The sequence below is a fragment of the Gavia stellata genome, chromosome 9, assembly GCF_030936135.1.
Source record: "Gavia stellata isolate bGavSte3 chromosome 9, bGavSte3.hap2, whole genome shotgun sequence".
NCBI lineage: Eukaryota > Metazoa > Chordata > Aves > Gaviiformes > Gaviidae > Gavia > Gavia stellata.
In genome coordinates, this window is record NC_082602.1 from 32379408 (window position 1) to 32407281 (window position 27874).

General features: G+C 34.9%; 1 protein-coding gene across 1 annotated transcript in view; it reads left to right on the forward strand.

Annotated features, from left to right (window-relative positions):
* The window catches only part of ATRNL1 (attractin like 1), a 528296-nt gene that overhangs the window by 59872 nt on the left and 440550 nt on the right, over positions 1–27874 (forward strand). Inside the window, exons 6-9 of the mRNA XM_059821151.1 lie at positions 5744–5918; positions 7058–7145; positions 19117–19372; positions 27345–27528. Coding sequence (XP_059677134.1) covers positions 5744–5918; positions 7058–7145; positions 19117–19372; positions 27345–27528 — 703 coding nt within the window. The remainder of the gene's footprint in view (positions 1–5743; positions 5919–7057; positions 7146–19116; positions 19373–27344; positions 27529–27874) is intronic.

Here is a 27874-nt window from a genome sequence, read left to right on the forward strand (position 1 = left end):
ACATCTAGTTTGAAAATTGGAAGGAGGCTTTTGTGTATTAGAGCTGTGAAGTTTTCTAGAAGTTGTAAGCGGAGATATTAGAGCTTGATATCCTGCTGGCATTAGCATGGAGTCTCAAAAATCTCTAAGCCAGTGGGTACTGTCAGCTACTGCTGATCTGGAAGGTCCCTGTTTCTTTTACAGAGTAAGAAGCAAAACATTTTTTTGTTTAATATTAAAGATGACAAATCTCATGCGGAGTCTACCGAAGAGTATACTTGTGCTCAATCCCGAAAGACTAGGAAGGCTTTCCACGCAATGTGCTTCCTGTAAAGACTGCTGTGGCATCAGGCCCTACTCTTCTGTACCAACCTAGCTGATCTTGAGTTTGAGACCTGAAATCAAACAGTTAAAGGGTGCTGTTGAGTAGTACACACCAGTGGCAGGCAGTGCAGCCCTTTTGGCTTGCCTGCTCAGACCTACCCTGCAGATTTCCCAAGGCCAGATCACCCTTGGATGATCCACTCTTCCTGGCTGAGGAAAGAAATGGGACTGAACAATAGCAACCAGATGGCATTTCAAGAACTGCATCAGCTTGTGTGCATCAGAATTTCTGACTATTTCATTCATGGAGGAGGTTGAGTCCTGGCACAGCTTGCTACCATGCTGCTTTAGCTGGAGACCTATCCAGGATCTGCCTGCCTACCATTAAGTCTCATTTGGAGCAAGACTGTTTGCAGGAGGGGGAAAATAATTACATCCCATGTGGATGTTGTGGGGCTGTGCAGCGGCAGTGTAGGAATACAGGAGTACACCTGCTATTAGAATGCTGGTGAGCTGTTCTTGAACAACACTTATCTTTTCATTTACATAGCAACTTTGTATTTTTATGTATTTACTATCTATCTCATCACTTTCCTGTAAGAAAGGTGACTTACTGCTTGGTAAAACTTCCAATAGAATTTTTATTGAAAGTATATTCAGATATATTCTCTTTTCTCAAAAATATTTTTCATAATCTCAAATTCATTATCATATGAAGATTTTACTGGGTACTTGAGAATAGTAATACTGAGTTTGTATTTGTGGTGGTTGAAAAAGTATGTTAAAGCAATAATTCTCAACTCAAATGATCAGATATCAAACAAATACAGAATAAATAACAACAAATACTTTATTTAAATGTTTTGGTTAGATTGTATGAAAAACAGGACCGTGACATTTATATTCAACACATCAATACTTTTCTTTTTTTCCTGTGATCCCAAAGGAAAAGATTAGGGTGGAAGACAGTAGATGATGTTTTCTCATTAGGTGGAAATTGATCTTATGACTTGAACTACTGGAACAGATTGTTACTTTGGCAGTTCATGAAACTCCTCAATAAACAGAAATTAGATTCCTTCTCTTATGTTGTGTGGGTAAATTGCTTTTTTAAACCTATAGAATTTTTTCCTACCTTTGAGGATAACATAATTGACTTCCAACTCAGGTTTATAAAGTTGTTTGCTGTTTTTAAAGATTCCCGCCCCCCCCCCCCGCCCAGTAGATTGATTGACACGTTAGGAAGATAAGAAAGAAATCAAATTTTAAAAAAATGGAGAAAAATCATATTTGCGTAGAAAATAATAAAACATATTTTTCATTATCTTTTGTTCTGCAGCTGTAGTGCTCCCTGTTGCACAAAAGGCATGTATTTAGTAAATGTGATGTTTCTGAAGAGAAAATTTATTTCTGCTGAAATAATGGTGATGTTTCATGGTATGTGTATTTAAGTAGGAAAATCTGTAAATGATTGTTTGTAAGTCCTACACTTACCTTGTCTTTGTAAGGCAATAGCCACACAAAAGCATTTGCTCTTTAAATGATGTTTCAGTAGAAGTCAGTATTATTCTATGCTTTGGATTTTTTTCATCTATATATTTCATTTTTGTACTGATACCTACTGATATACTGATACATACTGTTATAACATCATGAATGTTTTACACTTTCACTGATGAGGCAGTCCTGACCATGCAGTCTTACTTGTGTTGGCAAAACCATATGTGTGTGGGCAAGGTGAAACACATAAGGGAACACATCCAGATTAAAAGCTAGCCTGGCTAAAAATAAAAGCAAGTTGTAACCTGGATCCATTCCCTCATCTGTTTCATAGTGCAGCCATGTGAAAACTGGTGCCAGTAGCGATGACAGCTGGAGAGTAAGCAGTGAGGAGAGGCCAGGGATGCCTCTTCTGGTGGCAATGTCAACTGATGTCACTTCAATGCATGTGTGCATCATGCACAGGGTATTAATGTGTTCTTTGGAGAAAACCTGCTGCTTGCAAGCTCCTGAGTTCAGGTGTCTCTCCTTAGACTGTGTCCTTCCTCCATGCCAGAACAAGACCTGGGTACATGGTGTTTCTCCTCTCTATCTCACCTTTCCTGTCATTCAGTGTAGATGAGCAATGAAGCATTGAGGCTGTAAGAAAGTTATCTGCAACATTCTTTCAGTCACTGGTCTGGTTAACAGTATTGTTAAGATTTTTGCATTGTTAACTTTGTATACAAAGTTTTTGCTTGTCCTCATTTTAATACAGTCAATGTCATCTAAATATATTTTGGAAAATCTCAAATCAATTGGCCTGCAAGTAGTTTGTGTGTTTTATTCATTATTTGCCACTAGGGGACATTGTTGACCACCGCATTTCTGTGCAAGAATGGTAGCTCTAACAAAAAGACATGAACGTGTTTTTCATTTTCTGACTGGAGGCACGGTTTTCATAATTCTAAGCTCTTCCCTGATCAAAGAATACTTAATCAATTGTTTATTTTTAAGCACTTTTACATTCAAATTAAGTGTTTCCTGCAGTGATTTATCAAATCAGAATCTTGCTGAGGTTACAATTCTATTACAGTATCTATTATTAATGCTTAAGAAATAATATTCTGAATTGTTCATACTCTTGTTAGACCTCATTCAAACACCATTAATCTTTTCTGGGTAGAAGATATAATGAACAATGTGAATTGAGTGTCTCCATCTTTTAACAAATGGAGGGTAATTTGGGTATGAGTGGACATCATTCTTCTATAAAGTACTAGGAAAAGTTGACAACTGGTTAGGTACAGATTATTTGCCTGGTCATTGTGTATAAGAAGTAATTGTAACAAGTTGGCTAAAAATGATAATACATGTTGGAAAACTGTAATCTCTCCCCTCCCCCCCCGGTTAATTAACACATAATTTTTATGTGTTAAAATTATGAACCTGATGTAAATTACTTATTTAGTTTATTTAGTAAACTTTAGCAGCTCTCTATTCTAAATACTTGTCCGGTCTCTCCTTGACTCAGTGTAAACCTTTGCATCCAGAGCATCCTTTGTCAGGGTTCCTTGCCAAGGAGGTTTGATACTTTTTGCATGAAGAACTATCTCCTCTTGTTTATTTTGAACATGGCTTCTTCAAGCTGCATTTGATAAATCTTGGTTCTTATATTCAAAGAGACTGTAGATTTTTCATATCTACCTTATTCACTTATCACTTATTTTATAGACATTTATCATTCACTTCCAAATGTTCTTTTTTCCAAGTGAAAAAGTCCTAGTCAGTATTTCCAATTGCAGAAGCCATTCAGTTCCTTTTAACATCCTTATTACCTTTCTGTAAACAGTCTCCAGCTCTAATCTATCTTCTTTTTGAGTAGGGCACACAGTTTTCTAAGTGTAGGCGAACCACTGATTTATACAGTGTTCTCTGTTCCTGACATGATTTGCTTTTTTGACCATTGCTGAGTGTTGAGGTGATATTTTCCTGCGTTATCTTAAGATGAGACTTTACTACTGACTAGTGATGGTTAGTTAGGAGGCTATTTTCTTTTTAGTCCATGTAGAACATAGCTTACATAGTTTTAAATTTATCTATGTTGAATTTAATGTGTAATTTTATTGCTCAGTCACACAGTCAGATAAGAACTTGTTCTGTCGTTCTTCAAACCTGATCTTACTCTTTCTGCCCTCCAGTAATTGCCTTTATCAGTGAACTTTTTTCACTGCTTGTCCTCTTTCAGGATCATTAATGTGTATGTTGAATACCTTGGGTACCAACAGAAATCCTTGTGGGACTCCATGGGTGACCTCCCTCCCTTTAAAAAGTGGCCATTAACTCCTGTCTACTCTTTCTTACTATATCTTACAGTCAATTATTTAGCCATGCAAAGGCCTTCATTCTCTTGCTACAACAGTCAAGTTTCCTTAGAAGTCTTTTGTGAGGAATTTTGTTAAAAGCCTTGTGAAAATCCATGTCACTGTATCAATTGGATCACCTCATCTTGATGTCTTCAAAGAAATTTAATGGGTTTGGAAGACAGGCCTTCTATTTATGAAAGCTATACTGATTTTTACAAGTAGATGGCAATTATCTGTTGAATAATTCTGTCCATTTTTATTGTTTCTGTTGATTTGTCTGGTAGAAACAGAAGCATAGCAGGCCAGTTGTTTTCCAGATCTTCCCAAGAACCTTTTAAAAAGTTGATGTCGTGTGACGTTTGGGATGCAGACTAGGGTTTTTTTTGTGTGTGTATTTTTTTTTTTAGCATGTTATCACTGAGTTTCCAAAGAAGGTTATGCCCAGTCTGACTTCAACAGCTTTGGTTTTTTGTAATGTTCAGTAGCTTGAGGGGAGGATTAGCTTGAGGGAAGGATTAAGGCTGGAAGGGACATATCATTGCTTATAGTATCAGCATCAAATTACAGAAATAATTCAGCTGTCATACAATATCTGCATGCCATCACTGATGAGAAAAATTTCAATTCCATGATTGATAATGCTTAAAGTGGAACATATTGGTGTCCTAAAAATTCAGTGTTCCCCATCTAGAAATAAAGTCAGTCAGTAACGATGTACAGTCACTGCAAGAGGCAAATAGTGCATATGCTCTCTTTTTTTTTAAAGCAAAGTTCTGAATATATTCAGGTTTTAAATAATAAGATTTTAAAGTTCTTCCAACATTTAGAGCATAAACTAATGATGAAGAGAACACATTTTAGTTAGAACAAATGAAAAATAAATATTTCTGCCATTCATGATTTTAATAATATAACTTTAAAATGTCGCATTTTGCTGACTTTTCCTTATTTAGCAAAAATAATTGGCTAAAATATGTTCCAAAATAATATACAGTTGTGGGGTTTAGTAGCTTTGCAGAATGGTCTATAAATTTGTAAAACTTAAATATTCAAATAATTCTTTTTATAAAGCACTTTACAGTGTAATTTACTCTTGAAAGACAATGCAGAATGGCATTGGCAAAGGGCAAATTTTGATTGCTGAGATTTAATATAGTATAATCTGTATTGTAACTTAATATACTGTGATGTTATTTGCTTTGATATAAGCTTACTCTGGTTAGTTCAAATGCGTTATAGTTTTTCTCTAGAGGTAACATGCAGTATATACTGTGCTACACATTTTAGACCTATACAGCACCTAAAAATATCATGCATTGCGCCTTTCTTTCAATTTATGACTCATACAATATGTTTTCTGAGAGGAATGCGGAAATGTATCATCATTTGTGCTAATCTAATGCTTTCAATTTGACTGACGTCCCTTGTCATCAATTTTTTTCATTGAGCATCTGTTAAACATAAAAGTGTATACTGTATTTTATCAGAATGAACAATCCTGACATCTCTAATTAAGGCTCCCCTGTTTCTGCTTTATTGGCTTTAACATCCCTGTCTAACAGATTGTACAAATTGCACATTTGTTTACAAAACAGGTCCAGATTGTTCTTTGAACGTCCCTTCCACGGAGTCTTACTGGATTCTACCAAACGTAAAGCCATTCAGCCCTTCTGTGGGCCGGGCTTCCCATAAGGCAGTCCTGCATGGGAAATTTATGTGGGTGATTGGTGGATACACTTTTAACTACAGTTCATTCCAAATGGTGTTGAAGTAAGTGATTTCTCCTTTGTCATATCCCTTCTGATGTGGCTTAGGGAAAACTGATCTTACCAGGGAGGTAGCTCTATCCTGCAATTTATCTGAAAGCTTTATAGGCTTTTAGATTCTTTAACAACAGTGTTATTTTCTGCTTGGAATTTTCTTATGATTAAAAAAAGCTAGAATATGGGTAATATCGACCTGTATGTGATACTAATGTGTAATTTCTTCAGTTTTGTGAAAACTGTCGCTATACTTTGCTGCAAAGCATAAAAATGTTTATAGTAATAAAACAGTAAAAGAAATCCATGTGCTGATATTTTCAGATAGAACATCTAGAATGCTTTTTGCATTATTGAAGTTAACTTATAATTATAGGAGACTTGTATTTAATGTATGCACTTAGCCTGTTGGTGCCCTGCCAGTAGGGTTAGGCAGGTCATCCATATTTCACTTCTTCATATTTATGAGTTTGTATGGTGGCTTGTATATATGTACAGGCCCTAAATGTGGTAAATGCAAGTGTTAGGATATGTTTATTAGCACGTTTATTCTATTTTTCTCTGCCTCTTGTTTTCTTCCACACGTTTGCAATCACCCAAGAGAAGTACCGTAATCTTTGGTGATTTCTGTTTCTGTCGTCTTATTTTTTTTACCTCTCTTCCATCTTGTTGTGTTTTAATCCATTAATTAATTTTTAATTAAAATTTAATGTAAATGAAAATCAACCATACAGCTGAGAGGGTGCTCAACAAGAAGTTTTCAAAGTAGTGCAAAAGATTGTGGCATAAGCAGTTTAGTGGGGTTTTTTTTGGTGTGACTGATAACAGTGAGCTTAGCAATCTAGTTTCATAACTTTCTTGTAAGTCTGGTGATTCTTTTTATTACAATCCCATTTTCTGAGATTGTTATTGGGTCCCTGAAAGAGCTGCTTCTGTTTTCATTGATGAGCATTTAGTACACTATCACTAGTTAGTACGCTGTTGTAACAGTTAAAAGTGATTGTGTTACTGCTGCTAACAAATTACCGCATCAGATAAACAATGACTGATCAAGTGTGCACACTTTGCCAGACAGAAGTTAGTTCAAACATACAAAAGTCCCTATTTCTCTGCAGGTAGAAAATGTTTACTTTTCTATTTCTCTTCCAGCTACAATTTGGAAAGCAGTATATGGAACGTAGTACCTGTATCCAAAGGGCCACTCCAGAGATATGGACACACTCTTGCTTTATATCAGGTTTGGACTCTTCAGCATCCTATTTAATTAATTTTTTTCTGTCTGCTGTTAGCAATCTTAAAATGATTCATCATGAACATAGATTTTAGAGGATAATTTAATTTCTAGTCCCTAAGCATTTTCTATTAGTGTCTTCTTCAGTACTTGGATCTATTGCACAATCTTTTTCCAAAAATTGTGCAATATATCTAAGTCACTTATTAGCTGACCATAAACCCTCAGAGCTAAACACACCAATAAAAGGGAGCTAATATAATTGGAATTGCGGTAAGGGAAGGCAAGCTGGGAACCAAGGGTGACCAGCATGGGCAGTGCCCTTGTTGACCAGGCACCATCTCAGGGGCTGAGCCCAGCAGGCAGAGCCGGGTGCTGGTAGCAGGGTCCTTTGACACCCCCAGACATGACAAGCGATGACCCAGGTCCAGGGACTATCCAGGGAGTCCAGTCAGGAGGAAAAGGAGACAGGGCCAGAGACAGGCATGGAGAGAAGGCTACAATGTATGCCTGAGGAGTCCATCTGGGAGATGAGCTACCTCCAGTGCAGGTCCAGGTCCATCCAGGAGGCAGGTTCACAAGCAGCCAGGGACTGAGGGTCCATGGCTGAGCTCCAGGTGAGGCTGGTCAGGGCCATTAAGGCCTGTTAATGCCCTAAAGGCTGTGACAGTAAGCAATACATTTTTCTTTGTTTTATTATTTTTAGTAAAGAACCAGACCAGTATTAAAATACAAACTGTTGTTCTGTAGTGGTGTTTTACTGTAAGTTCAAATAAATATGAACTACTGGCAGTTTTGCTTCTACTGGTATCATGTAGTCTGCATGCTGCTTTATTGAAAGCACTTTTAAACGCTTATTTCACTAAAAAAAAGGAAAAAAAGGATTCTTTGTACTGATAGGATATAGAGACAGAAATGATATTTATTAAAAAAAAAAAGAAATTGTCCTTTGTTAATTCATTAACTTTTGCTTAGTGTTAGCCATGTCTCCTAAATATAAAGGACCAAAAGTGAATGCAGGGCATAATTTAGCCTTGTGCAGATGATGGCAAACTTGTTAACTGTGATGGAGAAATACAGAATTTGTATCCCAAATTTTCAGTTGTTCACATAAGACACCTCCAGCAGAGAAGAACAAAAAAGACTGTATTAAGTCAGACCAGAGTGTTCATCTAGCCCGGTAAAATGTCTTGAATAATGGCTAAGTTAATGCTGAGGAAGAATATAAGAAAAAATGACAAAACATACAGAAGCTTCCTCGGAATACTGCCCTTGTCTGCAGCTGGGATTTTCTAAAAAAGGGTAGTATTTTTGTGGAAAGATTGTGAATCTATGTTGTCTATTTTTTCCAAATTTTCAGACCATATATTTATTTTAGCATTGATACCATCCTGTGCGTAAGAATTCCAGTGTGTTTTGTGAAGAAATACCACCTTTGGGAAATTGGTACTTGCTGGTTTTAATTTTGATAATCCTTAATTCTTATACGATTTCCTATTTGTTTTCTCTGTACCACTCCTGATTTTCTGTAAGTCCATCATATCCTCTTTCTAGCATTTCTTTTTTGTGCCGAAAATTCCTTGCATTTTCAATAATCCTCCAGAAGGAAGCTATTTCTTACCTTAGATAACATTGTGTCATTGCTATGTCTCTTCTAGTTCTGTTATATCCCTTCTGAGATAGGGGGAATCACAGTCTTTGGTGTATTGGTACCTCAGAGATTGATGTCACAGAACTAACGGTCTAATTTTTTCCTATTAATTCTTAACAGTGTTTTAGCTTTTTGAAAATCTGCTGTTGGCTTTGAACTGGTATTTTCACAGAACTATCAATTATAACCTCATGATCTCATTCTAGTCAATTCAAAATCCACCACCGTATGTACAGACTTGTTTGTATGTATCACTTCATGTTTATCTATGTGAACTTTTATTTACCCTTTTATTTGTCCTTGTATTGCACATTCAAGATTCTTCTGCAGTTTTTTGCTTATGACCATTGTCTCAGCTATTTTGAGTAACATAGTGTTGTGAAAAAAAATTGTCATTTTCCATTCATCCCTGTGCCAGATTGTTTTTGAGTATGGTGAACAAACAAATCCCAGTTGTAGATCTCTGTGGAACACCACTAATGACCTCTATTCATTTAAGAAGTGACCAATTTTTTTCCCAAACTTTTCTTTATTGAATTATTTTACCCTTGTGTTTTCTGCCTTGCTCATCCCAGAGCATCTTAATTTCTTTAAAGCATGAGGAATGTTATCAAGCATCTTTTGGAAATTCCAAGTAACTGTGTCAACCAGACCTTTGATTCCTTCAGGAAAATCCAATGATCTGCAAGAGATAAATTCCCTTTTCAAAAGTTGTTAGACTTTTCCTCTGTCTGTCTTAACTACGCGTTCACTGAATCCTGTCCTTTCTGCCTGTTGCTTTTCAGTCTTTTGGTACTGACATATTTTTAAGGAGGGGGTTACACACTACAGACAGGGATCAGCTGTTTTGTTCTTAAATTCCTTCAGAACTCGTCCTGGTGACTTGTTGCTGATTTTGTCAGATTTCATTTTTTTACTATAACCTTCTGTTATTAATTTCTGCTATGGAAGTACCTGTAAAGTCTACCATGAAGAATTCAAATGCAAAAATTAACTTCATTTTATTGCTATGGCTTTGTCTTCTCAGAATACTCCTTCAGACTCTCTGTTGGCACCACAAATTATCTAGTTGGCTGTATTTCTAATGCATTTGAAAAATGGTGTATTAGTACTTTATATATATTTTGCAGGCAGCTCATTAAACTGTTTTGTGGCTTGCCTTATATGTCTGTGTTTTAATCTGCTGGAGTTTTTGATCTTTATTTTGAAGTATACTTTTTCTTCTAACAGTCTCCATTATCCTCCTGTTAAGTTAAGCTTTATTTATTTTGTTACTTGTAATGGGATATTTTTTTTTAAATAAGAAGCATTCATGTGATCTGAGCAGATGTCCTTAAAATGTCTTCATATTGTCATTAAATATTTTATCCTGTTAGTTGTGCCTTTTAGGTTTTTTTATGATTTTTTTAATGATTTTTTTATATATGATCTTTTATATAGTGTTGCTTTTGATGTTAAGCAGAATTGTAGGTGTGGGTAGATTTTTTTTTGTGTGTGTTTTTATTTTTTTACTTTTTTTATTTCCTGGCACCTGTTGCTCTTCTGGAGATTTGAATCTGTACATGGCATGTAGAGGTGTTTTTTCAGTAGTAATATCTACTAGATTCTGTGCATGCCCCAACATTAACTCAAAAATTGCTTTTCTTCTCATCAGTTCCCTAATTCATTACTAATGTATTATCTGTTCTTTGAAAGGTCAGATCTTTCTGACCAGTATCTTTGGTTATTACAGTTCTTGTAGAATGTGGACCATTTAGTTGGGAAACATTCAAGTAATGTATTATTTGGCAGTTCAGAATAAAGGCTTAAAATATCATTTAACCTTTTTATTTGACAGAATATTTTCTTGAGATATTTCAGACTAAGGGGTAACCATTTTAGAGATACTTTTACCAGCAAATATTAAATATAATAGACCTGTGATAATTCAGAGATCTTTTTGGATCTCAGTGAGGAAATGCAACTCTTTTTACTGTTAATGAAAGCTACAAGCAAGTGTGTAGTGAAGAAGCTGTTGCTGTTGTCAAAGGCATATGTTAGTTAGTAATTAGAATTTGCTAATAATGAACACAACATTGCTTATGTCAAGTAATTAACTAATATGTTGCTTGTACTAGTGATTATGTCAAATGTCAAAAATTCATGGGCCAAAAGGAGCTGATCATGTAAGCTGAAGAAATTTCAAGTACATCCTTTTGAAATAAGTTCTTAAATTAACCTGTTAGGATAAACTTCTGATATTTTCCCTTTCAGATGTCCAGTCTCCTGAAAAACACAAAAATAATTTAGTGTGAAGAGTAGTAGAACGTAACACCTAGAGATGGCAGCTTTGAGCTGTGTTTTGGGCTGTGTACTAGTCGTTGTGAAACGTTTCCTTTATAGTTGAGAGAAAAAAATATCCACAGGGAAGAAATTAGATTAAGTTTTTGACTTGAGCTCCTGAGATTTCAAAGCCTAGCGCTAGACCAGAGTGAGAGCACAGAGCTAGTATTGCCTGATTGTGGTGCAAGGTAAATTGAAGCTTTATAATTGACTCTGTGGAGAATGAAATAAGTTACTGTGCCCATTTTCCTCAGAAAGCTTCTTTAGTTAAAATTGAAGTACTGTACTACTTTATTCTGAAGAAAAAAAGATCAGAAGACTCCCACTGATGTATAGTTATAACAGGTGACTAAGACTTTTTATGCATTTATAGAGGAAAGAATATAAAAGTGTTCTTGCTTTTAGACCAACTAAACTGTTAGATAGTATTACCTTTGGTGCCTCTTCAGACTAGTTATTGGAAAGGTCCTACCTATATCTGTTAGTAATTGGTTCTCCCGTATCACAAAGATTATATAGTTCCTGTCATTTTGATAATGAAAAATGTCAACATACTTTGGAATAAATCATATAAGAAATAGGACTATAAAGAGACTGGAGGAAATGGCTTGTGAGGTTTTTAAAGTAGGTACGTGTAGCTTTGCTAAACAGTGACTAGATAGGGAGTTAGGCGGTAAATTGAAAAATACTGGATCCCTGAAATAAAGCAGAAAGGGAGGTGCATATGGGGTGAGTATATGGTCACTGCAGGGAGTGAGCTTGTGGCTGTACCACAGCCTCGTAATTAAACTATTGCTAGTAGTCCCAAGACTGTGGAAGGATGGCTGGGCATTGAGATTTGTTTCCTTTGAGACTGGCAATAGGAATGAAGCAAACAGGCAGGCTGACATAGTACTAATTGTGAAGATGTTTTCCAGTATACGGACCATTTTATATGTAGTCAGATTTAATTTGAGTCATTTGAGTTTTATGAATGTTACTTCCAATTTTAAAGCTTTATTAAAAAAGGGTAATTGTTTTGATTCCTTTTCCAAATTAATTGGTATTGATGTTGAGTCTTTATATCTGTTCTGTTATTTTTTATTAGTCTAATCAAAAGCTAGTGTTAACAAAACACAAAAGAGTAAAAACTTTTTCTGCTTTAATATGAGTGAGACAAAGTCTTTCACCAGTTGGTTTATTGTTATTCTTTTATATGCCTATTTTTGTTGGCTGTAGTAGTATAATTTGGAACAGCATTCTGAATGTAAAAGTCTTTTCTAACTATTCTATTAATAATTATTAGCAGGCTGTACCACCAAGTTGCATAGGTTTTTTTATTTTATGACTTTCAATTACATCTTATGCACAACTTGCTTTCTAATTCTGATTTGCAGACCTCGGAAGTATATGAGAAGTAGGTAAGATGAGCTGTCATACACTTTTTGCGTGTAGTCTAGATAAAAGCCTATTCAGAGTTCCTCTTCAATTAAGTGGACCTTATTCATCAAGAGATTGCTTCCTTTATGTAAAAGTGTGATATTTCTCATTCCTTGTTTCAAAGTTATATTCCAGTTGGTTTGAAAGTCGAAGTCTAGTCATGATCAGCTTTTACATCTAGCAGATCTAAAAGCAGATGCCTAGTTAATACTTTTCTATGCAGTCTTTGTTACTTATTCCTTCCTTCCAATATGTTTAATCCAAATATTAAATGTAGAAAAGATCAAACTGACATCTCTGCTAAAATTCCAGCTTATACATTCAGCAGTTTTAAAGCTCTGTTCACATAGTTTTATTTGTGTACTTTTCTTCAGCCTAGTTTTCTGTAAATGTAGGAATGTTCATGCAAACAAGTAAATTGCAAATTCTGATTTTTTGCCAAAAGCACAGTACCTTATTTTCCTGTCCTATATTTTGAACACCGCTGTAGTCCAGGAAAAAAGTTATTGGCTTTTAATATATAGGAACCAACTTAACTGAATCCTTCAATGAGTTAATACCTTTAACTATAGCCAGCAACAATGTGGAAAACTGAAAGTAATGGAGAAATAAAGTGACAGTGCTCTTGATTAGGCTAACCTCCTGACATACAAATTGCTGCAGTATGTGCTGTCTTGAACTTGAATTTGGTCCTGTTGGGAAGCTTAGGTTATAATACGCTCCTTGTGTAACTTGTTCAGGTTCTTGTTCAGAGAGGATATAGTTCCACAATAAGCTAAGAATAATAAAGCAGGTTGCAGGAGGAAGTTAAGTGAAGACTGCTTTCCAGTCTGTCAGTCCTGATCTAATGGGAAGATTATGGGATCAAGTGGGGATGTTGATTATTCATTTTTTTCCTTCTGATACAGCACATAAAAGAATGTTCTTGATGTTGTCACCATATTAAAGGAGGTAGTGGTCTGGGGAAAGGAATGAGTTATTCCCAGATGACTTTTTTGAGTCTTACTTCTGTTTTGCTTAGAAAAAAATTCCAGAAATTTCTTAATGATGTACAAATTTGACTAAACTTTTAGAAATTTCAGGTAAGCTCAGAGAACAAAAATTCTGATGAACTTTTTCCGTGCAGCCAGCATATGGTTAAGAAATAAAAAGTGAAAATTGTTTTGTTATTTTAACATGATTAATTTACTTCCAATTCATTAGAAATGGATTATAAATTACCCATTTATGCATTTCCTTTACACATTTTTTTGTGGTAACTACCAGATAAGATTCTTTTTGCATGCAGGCAGGATTTGCATAACACTGTAGCATTCCCAGGTACAGTCAGAGCAGCTGATAAGTATTGTTCTTTTAGGAACAAAGAAAAATTGCAAAAGTCTAAAAGAATAAAAATATAAGTTTTAGAAAAGTCTTGAATTACTGCATTTATATGAAATATAAAATCAATATTAACACTGAGATATTGTGTAGGGAAGAGAGCCTGTCCAAGGTCAAAGAAACTAACAATTTTGGCTGCCTGTTTGTTCAGGATTCAGTGTGAAGTGTGTAGAAGAGTTACTCTGGTCTGCTGTATGGTTAGTTGACTGGGACTTACTAGACAAGCGGGAGCTCTCAATTGCCCTTTTGGTGATCTTGTTGAGTAATTTCCTTGCTCTGTTTCAGTTTTTTCCCCACTGCAAAATGCTCCTCTGTGAAGCGATTTGAAGTCTTGTTAAAGCTGCTATGCAAAAGCTAGGTGATACTGGCGGGGCATGATTTTTCTGGAATTACCAAGTACACAGCCTTGGAAATCAGGAGCAAGAGGTAGCTGAAGTAAAGCATACTGGATCACCAGACATTTTTGCAACTTTTTGTCTTTTTACCTGTATTAAAAATAAGTATTCATTTACCTATTTTGTGGAAATTCTGTGGATTACTTTGTCGGTTTTTATGAAACTTCGAATGCACAAATCGCCATGTTCATTTATGATTATTCACTTAAAGGAGGATTTATTTTTGGATTTGGAGCCTTTATTAATTTACGGAAATTAGTGCTTTCATGTAGATCCTGACTTTCTTCGTTACTGTAACTCTTAGGATAAATGCACATTGAAAGATTTTATTCTCTTTATGGCTTCTAAAAAAATTTTGCCCTCAAATTATAAAGTTCAGACTGCTAAGTCAGTTGCCATTTGTTTACCAGAATTCTGTTTTTCCTGTGTCATCTGTTTAGTCACACAAAGTAAGTGACTTTTCAAAGTTTCTGGTTTTGTGTTTGTGATTTTTTTAAAAGAAAAATATTTTACAATTTGGATATTGTTCATGATCATTCAATCTATTATTTTTGTTGCTGTTTCTAATGGAAAATTAAATAAGGAAGAGGCTCTCCAGAGATGTGCCTGTATTAAAAATTTTTTTCTCATGGAATCACAAAGAACAGTTGAAGTTGGAAAGGACCTCTGCAGATCATCTTGACCATCCTCTCTGCTCAAAGCAGAGTCAACTACAGCAGGTTGCTCCAGACTTCTTCCAGTTGGGTTTTGAATATCTCCAAGGATACTTAATTTCACATCTCTGAGCAACCTGTTCCAGTCTTTGACCATACTCACTGTAAAACGAACTGTGTTTTCTTATATTTAGATTGGATTTCTTGTAATCCAGTTTGTGCCCATCACCTGTTGTCTGTTCACTGGATAATACTAAAAGTCTCGCTCCCTCTTTTTTGCCCTCTCCCACCAGGCATTTAATTTTATTTGAATTATTAGGTTCTTTAAAAAACCCACATTCTCCAAAGATGCTGATGATATCAGTAAGGTGAAGAAATTAAGAGGAATTTCACTGCCTTAAATTGTCTTAATTCCTCCAGCAGGCTTTCCAAATTGTCACAGTTTATTTTGAGTTCTTCTCCTGTATTTGAGTTATTCTCTTGTTTCCATTTTGGCTAGTTGAAATGTGTGTGTCAATCATTACTCTGTAAGAGAAATATTAGATTAAATGAATATTTTCTTCTTCTCTTGAGAAATGTCATTTAACTGTTTTGTTCAAATCCTGGCTTTGGTCTTATGATTCCTGCCTTCTGCTCTCATCCTCTCTGCCCAATATGCACAGTCAACTATTTACAGATCATATGCCTTTTGTCATCTTTCTGTATCATTACGGTTCATCAAAAATTTCTACTGCAAAAATTTTCTCAGGGAGAAAAGCTGATTTGAGAAAATGGAAACATCGATTGGAAAGTTTTGGTTCCATTGAAACTAACAGGAGCTATACTAGCTGTTTTGTTGGCTTGCACCTGAACAGTTGCCCAGAAACCAACTGATGTGATCTATAGGTGGGAACATCGTGAACGAGTGAGCTGCCTACCTGCTTGGTTTACAGCAAGAAATTTCTCATTTTTGCTGGAATTCCCTCCTGAGCAGGAACTTTGAATTACAAGTTAAATATACAGTGTAGTTTTATATACTTCAGTTTGCATATGGTAATATTTATATGCAGTTTTCATTGAAGAAACACAAGGTTTTAAAAGGTTTCTGTAATTTGATAATTTTATTAATGTGAAGTAATATATCTAAAATGACCAAGCTTAATTTATTGAGTAAATACTCACCTTCACTGTCTGCCACTGTGATTAAAAGCATTGCTTTTGATACGCGGTATCAAAACTTTTAAAATATGAGTGTGTTGGAGGCCTTGTATCTTCTTGGTGCTTATCTCTCTGTTGTTTTGTTATCTGTTCCTTGGACAGTCTGCCTCTTGGTCTTGTCCCTCCTCCAGGCTCAGGAGTCCAATTTTTAACATCCTCCATCTGGACCAGATTCTTGACACTTTTTCCTCACTAATTTCACAAGGACTCTCAGTTTTATATTTTTGTTGTTGTTTTTCATCTCATTCCTTTTGTGGTATACTATCTTATTATAGGCCAATATCTAGTATGCTTTATTTATTTAAAGGTCAGCAGTTTTTGTGTACTAGCACTCTTGAATCTCTATATGCTGTGTATTGTGTCTGTCAGAAAGCCTCACATTAAGCATATACCTTGATTTATACTTAGTTTATAAGTAAGTTATAAAGGTAGTGTAAGTTTGTAAGGGGATTCCTTTTTTTCTTTCACAATCTTTATGCTGCTCAGGACCGTATCCTTCCTACTTGTATCCTTCCTACAATCCTTTCCTGATAAGGCTTTCCAGATAAATGTCCACCTTTATGTGCCTAGGACATTGTTTTTGTCCTGTATAAATATGCATGTAATATTTTTTTCATTCTGTATTTCTTCCACTGACTTTGGTCTGTGAGCCTTTCTTTCTCCATGTTCAGCTGATGGTCACTAACTTTTAAGAGTGTTTTTCAGCAGCACTAGGAGCTTCTTAATCTAAGAAATAGCCCTGAATGAAGCTTAGTTAAATCTGTTTTTGTGGTTGATAAAGCAGTTGTCATGACCTTCTTGTCTTTTTCTCTGTGAATAGTCTTGTGTACAGGATCTGCTGTGTCATTTATAAAGATTGCTCCTCACAGAATTGTTCTTTTATCTGAACTTTGAATCACTTAAGCAGAACTGTGAGGAGGACTTTTTTTACTGTCAGCTGTCTGAGTAATCGTTTCGAAGTTCATGCAGCTCGTTAGGTCACCTTTTTTTGTGTAGTGTCTTTCCTCAGTGTCAGAAATCTTTTTTTTTTTTTCCCCCAAGTACTGTTATACAGCACCTGTAACCCCTTAATTAGCTCCCTCTTTCTGCTGTAGTCTGGTATCCGCATTTAAAAATAAATAAATAAATAAATAGTCCACTATGTTAGTGATGCTGATTTGCCTTCTGAGATCAATGTGGCAGTGCAATGAATGAGCAATATACAATAATTTTAAGAAGAGTATTTGTTCAAGCCATTCCTTTGGATCAGTGCACAGCCTTCTTACAGCTTTTGTGGGTCTTTACCAAGCTCTTTGAAATGTTGTTTTATCTCATAGGAAAAGAATGGGTTCAGATATATATATCTAATCCTACTACAGATTGCTACTGAAGGACGTGAATATCTTTTGTTCCAACACCACCAGTCCAAACAAATCTGTAACACAGAGTATCCCTGCATAGGAACAACTTTAAATTCCAAATCAAGAAATGTTTACCTGCTTCAAATGAAAAAATAATTGTAAATCTTGCAGAAATTTCAAGTGGACTCTTGAAGACAGGTCAGACAGTTTGGCCAATTACTTACTAACTAATGTCTCTGAGTAATGAGGAAGTTTTTCATGTGGTCCTGGACTCTGTTTACCATCCACTGTAGGTATATAGACAGCATTAGAACCCTCTCAAGCCTTTGTTTTGCTGAACTAAATAGACTGATCATCTATAAATCTACTGATCATCTATATTATAGATGCCTGTGGGTTTGAGTTCATCTTTCTTGAAGTATATGATGATAATAACGTGCAGTTTACATTTCTATTCGGCTCCTTGTACAGTAAGTTTGAATTTTCCCCATGGTTGATCCAAACTTCTTATATTAGGTAGTTTTTTTATCTTGTAGTCTTTTTTTTCTGAGGCTTAGTATTCCATGCCAAGCAAAACTTTGGCAAATGTGCTAAGCCTGCAGCTTCCTTTTTTTTTTTTTTTTTTTTTCTTTAACCCAGGTAAAATTGAATTTAGGATAAACTCTAGAATATTACATTGTAGTATGCAGAAGACAACTGCCAACTGTACAAACACCATGCAGATGGGATGCAGAGTGCACGTGGTTCTGGTATGTCCTAGCAAAGACTAAGTATCATTCTCAGAACTAGAGGCAGTTTTTTCTACCTAGGATAAACTGTCCTTGAGCCAACAAGCTGGAATTTGTTTTTTGACTTTGTATGCCTTGGTTTGCTACTCTGGATGAAGTTTGAGATTTAGTAGGATTTCCTTTCAGTTAATATTTAAGTAAATCATTCATTACTTATCAAAACAGATGGCATTGCTGTTTGAGGTAAGTGGTTCATGAAGACTGGAAAATCTGTTTTGCATCCCTTTAAAAAAAACTCAGAGTACCCCCACCGTGGGATTTGATTTTCACAAATGTGCCCAAGAGGGTGGTATACACACATTGTCCCTTTTCTTTGGGCTCTGATGACTGTGAAGTTTCTCAGGACTTAAGTTACTTTGCTATTAAGAGAGAATGTGCTCTTCTGTGCACATGCTGAATGAAATCCCCATAAACTGAGTGTGTGGAAAATCACATTTTAGTTCTCTGAACTCTTCCTTAAGAAAACAATATAATATCCTTTCTGTTTAGTTTTTTCTAATAGAATGCTGCAGTATGAATTAGAAGAGCCATGTAATTAAAGTTTTTCTGCTTGAAGTAATCTGGCTGAGATTCATTTTGGTGTCATTTTCACGGCTGGATTTATTTTTCAGAGAAATAATCTCCTTATCATCATTGTTGGTTTAGTTTAAATATCATTGTCTGGGATTAGTGTCTGATATTGAGCTGGTTAATGTAGTATTAGTTAAATGTGAAGATTTAAATCAGATTGATCAGTTATGAAAAATTACGCAGCACAGAAGTATGCAGTTCAGATGTTATCTTTCTGTAAGCCATTATTTGCTTTCTCTTCTCTCCCTTCTAATTTTTACAGGAAGACATCTACATGTATGGAGGCAAAATTGAAACAAATAATGGCAATGTTACTGATGAGCTGTGGATTTTCAACATACCCAGTCAAACATGGAGTACCAGAACTCCTGCAGTACTTGTACATGGCCAACAATATGCTGTGGAAGGTCATTCTGCACACATAGTAGAGCTGGACAGCAGAGATGTGGTTATGATTATAATTTTTGGATATTCTGCCATATATGGTTACACAAGCATTGTGCAAGAATACTACATCAGTAAGTCACTTTCAAATAATTTTTATCATGTACTGATTAAAAAAAAAATCCTGATTTTTTTTTTTTTAAAGTGAAGAACACTCCTGTTTTCAGAAAGAAAAATATGTATTTTGCAAAATAAATAAAACCTCATCTTTTTTCTTTCAAATTACATAGCTCAGACTTCTTGTTAAGCAGTAGCATTTCATACATGTTTGGAGTATAATGGCTTTGGCTATGTGTTATTGTGTACATGGCTGTGGTAGTCTAAAGGGGGTAAAGGTTAAAACCAGATATTCCACGCAATGGTTATTGTTGTGTTGAATCTTACTTTCTTACCGCAGACTTACTGTTTTTACCACAGAGTAGCTAGAGTAAAAAAGAATAAGTAGAGCAAAAAAAGAAAAGGGCAAAACAGAATACAGCAAACAGTGCCTACTACAATAATGTAGTTATTTTGAAGGGTCTTTAATGTTGCTGTAATACTTTCATTCTCATTTTTGAATTGTAATAGCTTAGTTCATCAGTGTATATAGGGTTCTCTCTGAAGTGTATACATGTTACTACTAGAGGAAATATGAGAAAATTAAAGTAATTTTTGTGAATAACATGCCATGTCTGTCTGGGATTTCCCTTGCAAACTGGCAAGCTTATCTTAGGGGTGATTTTAAATGCTAGAATTAAGTAAACCAAGATAGTTTTTTATCTTATACATGGTGCATCTAAGATATTATTTCAGTACAATAAACAGTAAAACCTACACCTTCTGACACATTTTTAGAAATATTTATACACCTGCTAATTCAAATTATTATCTTTTTTGATTCCTTGTTTTGTATAGAATTGATCTGAGTCCCTCAGTTATTTAAGCAATCACAGAATGCGTAATACAAAATTTCAAAGTAGTATTTGTATGTTAAGGCATAATAAATTGTTCCATTTTACTTTTTTTGCATGTATGCATATGTGTATAAACATTGTTTAAGCACATTTATGGGGTGGGGGGTTCCCTTCAAAACTTAGAGCGTTCTTATGCTTCCTGATGGTAGTGTTAAAATTTTGAAGAATAAAAGAGAATGGGAATAAGAGGAAAGGAACCATAATGTGCTTTATCCACACTGAAAAAATTTAAGCTGCATAAAACTGCTCTAAAACTCTGGTCTTAGAATGATGTTTCACAACAATATTGTAAGATTTGTTAAGTATTAAAGGCCAGTTTTTTTTGAAAAACTTAATTCCTGAAAGTTTTTTTTTTAACCTACAAGAGAGAAATTTTTTTTCTTGAAGATAAAAAATCCATTGTTCTGGTTTTCTGCATGCTCATTCACTCTAATGTCTATTGGAACTTTGAATTACTTGCTTCTTCACATGCTGCTTATTTAGTCTGGAGTAGAAGTACCAGTATTATTCTCACCTATTATTGTGGTTAGTGTAATTATGAAGAGGGCAATGAAAAGGACGAGGAGTACATGATTCATTTTGTACTCTCAAATTTTCTGTCCGGCGGATTTTATTGCTGGCCTTGTGGTTGAAATGTACAACTTGTTCCTATTTTAAATTTTGTTTTGATGTTAAAGCTATGTTTGTGGAGGATTAATAAAACAGACTATAACTAAGTATATATAAAACAAACAAAGAAAAAACCCCTCCTAAACCTTTCATACCATAGCGATAAACTTTGAGTAGGAGAAAGCACTTATTTCTCTGGCGCTTATTGTGGGTCTGAATTATTCTCAAGTTTTTATGTCTCCTTTCTGAGATGATAATTTTATCACATACTAGTGAGAAATTTAGTTTATTAGAGAAAGTATGCTTCATTTGCATCAAATATAAAGTAAACTTGTAACAATAGAGGGTATTACTGTGGAAACCCATTGATTTCAGTGAGTTTGCTCATGTGATGAAGGATCATTGGCGCATGCAGTGCTTTGCAGAACATGGTCTATATGCTGTAACTGAACCATTTCTGCTGTGGATAATTCTCATGTTTCATTTTACCTCATTGCATCTCCCTCCTTCCCCTCTCTCCTAAGTTAAATGAATTTTGTAGCAAACTTCCCTGAATTCTGTGTCAGCTGTAGCATTTATCTACAGTTTTGCAGCTGTAGGATCATTTTTAACCATAAAATTCCAGATGGCGGTTTGAACTAAGAATGGCTAGTTTTTTGGGGACTTTAGCAGCTTGGAATCCAAACTTAAAAGCCATAGGAATTGGTAGAAGTATTGCTGTGAATTCACCTGAATAGGAAAGAAAACTTGTTACAAAAAAGGGTTTCTGAAAGAAAAATTAGAGTCCCATTTTCTCTCTCTCCACTTGCTTTTAAAACATACATTGCCTTAATATTTCAAATTGTACTGCTTTATTCTTTCTAAATGTTATCAGCCATGGCTTTTAGTTCTAATGAAGGCTATTTTAAAAGCATTTACCAGATGCCTACTGAAATAGAGGCATAGAAAGAGGGAACTTACCCTTTGGTTCGTATGAATTGAAACCTCTAGTGATCCAGTCCTGTTAATGAACTTTGATTAACTTGACATGTGATATGTGTAATTCTGGTGCTAAAGCCTTCTTTAGTTACTGTGACCCTGATTTCCATGGGGTCTGGGTCAAGAAACATCTAAAGAAGTTTAAATTATTTGTGAATTCCCTAGCTTTTCACATAAGTATGTAGTTCTTTATTAACAAAACATGTGAATCAAATCTATGCATGGTCTGTAAATTTCTCTGACATTGTCTGATTAGTGAAGAAAGTAATTTCTATCAAAGTCAAATATGTTCCAGAAAAATCGGACATGGTTTGCAGGCAGATTTTTCGCCATGCAAAAGCACAGGAATTCATTTCCACTCCAAAGGTATGGTGGTTGTTGCAGGAACAAAAGAGCTTTCTGTTGTCCTTTCTTGCTATACCTAGACTTACGACTTTTGAGGAACCAATAAATCCTGGTATGGGGATTATGTGAATGATTTTACTAACTTGAACCATAAAGCTCTTCTGGGTTACTTCCCAAGGAAATTTATTTCCCTTTAGGTTAGCAATACCTCATAAACCTTCTAAGAATCTCAATGTGAGTCTCAAGGTGAATATAATAATGGTGTTTTGTTTTAGCTGAGGCTTATAAAAGCTCCTTACATATTAAGAAACTTCTGAATAAGTCTTCTGTGATTTTATTTTATTTTTTTAGAAGGCAGAGATTTGTTTGGATTAGTAGCATATCATGGGTTTTTTAGGCTGAATTTTTTTTGTGACTTCAGAAGTAGGTTATAGGTTGCTTTTGATTAAAAATGCTTCTTTGAAATAGTATTAAAAGAAATGGCCCTATGATGTAACATGTGTTTCCTCTTTTTTTGTAAGTTAGCATAAGCTTCATGGTTGCTAGAAAAATTTTAAAGTTTGTCACTACAATGAGATGAAGATGGCACACAGAAGTGCTTCTTGGACATTTTGGTCTTTTTACCTAATCTGTTTGAAGATTGTATTGTGTTAAGGACAGATCAGGCTGATGTTATCTACCTTTCCTTGGATTTTTTTAGTGGATCTATTACTGCATATAAAAAATTTTTTTTTTCAAACATCTTTTTAGAAGCAACCTTATCTCAAAATGCTATTTTAATTGTTCTGGGTTTTTTATGATAAAGTGATTATTACTCAAATTTGCAGTTTTTCTTGATATGGCCATCCTTATCAGTTTTATACAAAGAGGTGAACTGAAAAAAAGAAAGAATAAGGTTTTATCTCTTATTTCATTTGCTTTGCATTCTTTGATGATGGAATGGTGTTACATCTTTGGATGTGATTAACTTCCTGTGAGCAAAAGCTGGAATGTATCACGTTGGCCACCAAAATCAGTGCTTTTTAAATGTAAACACCATATTTTATAATTCCTTTCAAAAATATATAGGGTTTAATCTTAAACAATTTGGGTTTTGTTCAGTGTCATTGGAAAATTGGTTATAATTTTAGTGACTAGGCATCTTCTAATTCATCATTCATTCTGATTATCAATGGCCAATTTATATTCGCTTGTTTCCTGGGTGATACATTGTTTAATGTAAGCAGCTCATCTCTCTTCCTGGAGATGACTAATTAAGGCAACCTCATCTATTCTGCTCTCATTCTAATAGTTCATCTTTGTACCTTTTTCACAAGAAGTTCATCTCACTTGAACATGGATGATTAGAAAAGCCTGTGGGATATTCTAAGTGAGATTTCACCAGTGACTGGCTAAGTAATCTTAATCCTACTTTACTGGGAACACCTCACTTGGTATGTAGTAAAATGACATTTGTACTGCATCCGTGAGAAAGTCATTAATGGCTCATAGACTTTCTCTGATGAAGTAGTGCTCCTACTCATTCTTCTCAGTCATTATCAACTGATGTACTTCCATTTTACAGAAGTTCATGCTGCTAATCCCAGTGCACAATATCTTTAAGTTATTGTTGAATTTTGATCCATTTTTTTCAGTAGCCAAGATCATCCAGTTCATTCTGCATGTTCTGCTGCTTCTGTGAATTGATGGTGTCTAAATTTATGCAATTATTACACCTTAAATTTGTGACAGTGTCATAAAATGCACCCCTTCTGATCCTTAAGAAGTCTCTCTAGTAATCCCAGCACCTTTCAACGTTGTTTATTGCTGCTTCTTGTTCAGTGCCCAAATCCCATTCTGTTATAATGGCTTATTTACTATTTCCCATTATGACATTATAGTAAGGATGTTACTGAAGCCCAGAGACTAAGAACACCTACACTTCCTTTTTTTGTAGGTAAATGTGATGTAAATGGTTTGGTACATTTATATTGTCCAGTGAAGCAGTTTCCCATTATTTCAACATTTTTCTTTCTTTTTTTTTTTTTTTTTTAAAAACCTTTGTTCTAAACCTTTGCATATTACTGAGGTGAGGTTAAGGTCTGTAATTGTCCAGATCTTGTCACTTCTCCCTCTGGTCTTTAATGTCAGCAATATGGTTGCTGTTCTTTGGTAATATCTAAGCAGCTTTGTTTAAAACACTTGCTACTGGACCTGCAATTTCACTTTCTGTGTCTGTCAGAATTTTGGAATGGAGTCATACCCCCAGCTTCAGTACATTAAATTAGTGAGTTTAGCTTCTATCTCAGCTGTAATTTGTTTTTCTGTTTACATGCTTCTGTAAGTGGCTTTTTTCTTTTTTTCTTTCACTTGATCAGTCTCCTGGAAATGGTCGTGGTGAAGCTGGACATGAAATGCATGTTTCTGTTTGACAGAGGTGACCAGAATATTGCAGCCTGTAACTGTGTCCAGCTGTTTAATATCTGACAGATTTAATTATCTGAAGTTATCATAGTGACTTTCCTAAGCATTTCAACAGAAACTTTATGTGGTAGAATTCTCTGGACAGTTGCCCAGATGTTGATGAAAAATGTCAAATTACAAATGAAAAGTACAAGCCCCTATTACTGGAATGGTTTTCTTTTTTTGTGATTCCCCCCCCCCTAAAATGCCTTTGACCTTATTTTTATATTGTCTATTAAACTTACAAATTGAAATCTGGAAATAAAAAAAATCCTATTTCCTTATTTCTGGTTTGTTTATTCATAGAGCTCTTTCTGTATTTGGCTTTTCAAGCTGTTTGAGGGTGCAGAGTTTTGCAGACTGATTTGGTCAATCAAGTACTTTGTCTGATCTAGTGATAGAGAGTGGGATCTCTTTGAGTATTAAGAATAGTTATGTAAATACCTTCAAGAAGAATTGGTTTTCTGTTTAAAAAAAGAAGATAGGTGAAGAGCCATATCAGTGAATTGTTTTAAAAAAAGCAGATCATATGCATAGTACTGTCTTTAAATTCAGATGTATTTTTGTCTGAATGATGCAATATTCAAGATGCTGAAGAAGTGTGAAAGAGATGAAAACTGCATATATACATTTCAGTATTCAAAATTTAGGCAACTCAACTAAATTTTAGAATGGGAAATAGAAGGAGAAACTGTAATGCTGCTTTTGACTTTTATTTCAGAAAGATGTTGCTGGACCTCTTTTCTCAAATTTAGGTAGTTATCCATAGCACATAGTTTTTATTACACAAGAAGGAACAGCTATTCATATTTCTGCACGTGTTATGTAAAGCTATGCAATATGCAGTTTTACCATGACTGTTCTAAATGCTACATAAACCAGTCAGATATAAATGCAAAATATTCTGTTATGCGTATGATCAACACCATTGTGTAAATTTATGTGGAGAAATAGTCATTTTTCCCTGAAAAGCATATATGCCAATCTTTAGGACTGATCACTATTTAAATGCAAAAATGAGGATGGTGTTGGTGATAGAGAGGTGTATCTGCGGGTTGACTCCTCACCAACCCTCTTACATAAATTGTATCAAGGAAATCTGATTGTTAGCAAGGTAATATGTATGTAAAATACAGTATTGTTGGTACAAATTTGGTGTTTGTGTTCAGAGTTGCAGTTCTTAATAGCTTGATAATATCCAACATAGAGATTGGAATGAAATACTAGTTACATTACACTACATATAAATAATGTAAATATACTGTGACAGCTATAAATAGTGTATTACACAAATATCAGCATTCATACACACAAAAAATCAGCACAAGTCTTCCAGTTTATACTTACTGACTTGCTATAAGCACTTGTTACTGGGAAAAATGTAACTTGCTTATAGAGGCAGTGCCTGGAAACCATTTAATCAAAGTAGAATAGTGACAGTAATAACTGAAAGTCATGAGTCTCTTCACTGAGCAGAAGAATCTGGAGGAAAAAGGTAATCTTAAACTACCTACATAATACCAAATAAAAATGGAAATGGAATTTAAACTAACTTTCAGATGAAGCAAGGTGTATGGTGGTGTGTGCTAGCCCTGGATAAATAACTTCATAATGGCAGCCAATTTAGGTTAAGAATTAGGAGACTGCCATTTTGGAAGTCCTTGTCCACCCTTTCTATTCTTCTGAGATAATCTTCAAGAGGCTGTAAGTGAATATTTCTTCCATTTCACATCTGTAGAACTGGCTGCCTAATCATCACAGGCTCTTTTGAATAGGCTGGCTTCTGCAAGAAATACTAATGTCATGGCTTGCTCTTTTGGTGACTTATGTCATCAGCTGGGAAGATGGAGGGGGAAAAACTGGACATTTCAGGGCCACAGGCAACAAGAAGTCACTTAACCTCTCTGTCTTTTTTTATTGCTATGGTAAAATATTTTCCAGTTGTGTTTTATTCTTCAGTCATAACAGCTATTGTGAATGGTTTTATTTGGTGTCTCTTTGCAGTTATTAATGATGTGATGTAAAATATGGATTTAAGTGCCAGTTTAATGAGCTGCTATCAAATTATCCTTCTGTGAGTTTTCAGCAACTGAAAAGGCATATTTGCCATTAAATAACTAAGAAACAGTAGTTGGAAACTGATTTTAGCTCAAAAATTTTACAGTTTACTAGCAAAGTGTCTGTCTGTATTCATGTGTACTTTGAGCTACCTTACGTTACATACTTCTCACAACTCACAGCAGTTCAGTTTCTGCCAGGCTTCTCCAGAGAGTTTCCCCATGACTGAGTACAGGTCTTCCTAATGCAGCTGAAGTAGCTGGAGCACTGAATTCTCATCAGCCATCTCTGGCAGGACAAAGTTAAGGTTGAGAGAGAATTAATCTTAACACTTAATTTCATATTTTCCAAAAGGTTTGAGCTGGGTTTTTTGGTTATGTGTGTGTGCTGAACTCACACATAGGAGAGTATGAGATACTGCCTGGCACCTGTAGCAACGATGTATTTGTGATTAAATTAAGAATAGCAGATAATAATCTAATAATATTATCTGATTGCAGATATTTTGATACATTGGTATAAAATCACTACTTAAAACAAGTCCTTAGTTATTGCTGTATTTAGAATTATAGTGAAAATGATTTTATATACTTAAAACTCCTAATATTGTGTGTTAGCAATTGTAAGCCTTAAACCTATGTCTCTTGTACATTTGTTCCAGGGTCTAATTCGTGGCTCGTACCAGAAACAAAAGGAGCGATTGTACAAGGTGGATATGGCCACACTAGTGTCTATGACGAACTCACAAAATCTGTTTATGTCCATGGTGGATACAAAGCGTTACCTGGCAATAAATACGGATTGGTGGATGATCTTTACAGATATGAAGTTAATACTCGGACATGGTAAGTGGGATTTATAATGTAGGAAACTAAGTTATTTGTTACTGAAAAAGAAAACATAAGCGTTGGATGTTGGAAACGTGGGTTTGATTTCATTGAGGCTCTTTATTTTGAATGCCACTAACTCATGGCACCTGAAAAGATTATTGCAAGAATTTTTTGTCCATTTTAATGTATTTTTAAATTGCTGGAATTTTAATGCTCTCTTATTATGCTCTATTCTTGGAACAAAGTGATATTGTATCCTTTGAAGGTCTGTTCAACAATATAATAATAATTATTGGAATATTTTTATTCATTATTAATAGAAGCATTCATTATTAGCTTTTATATCTACTCTATACTAATG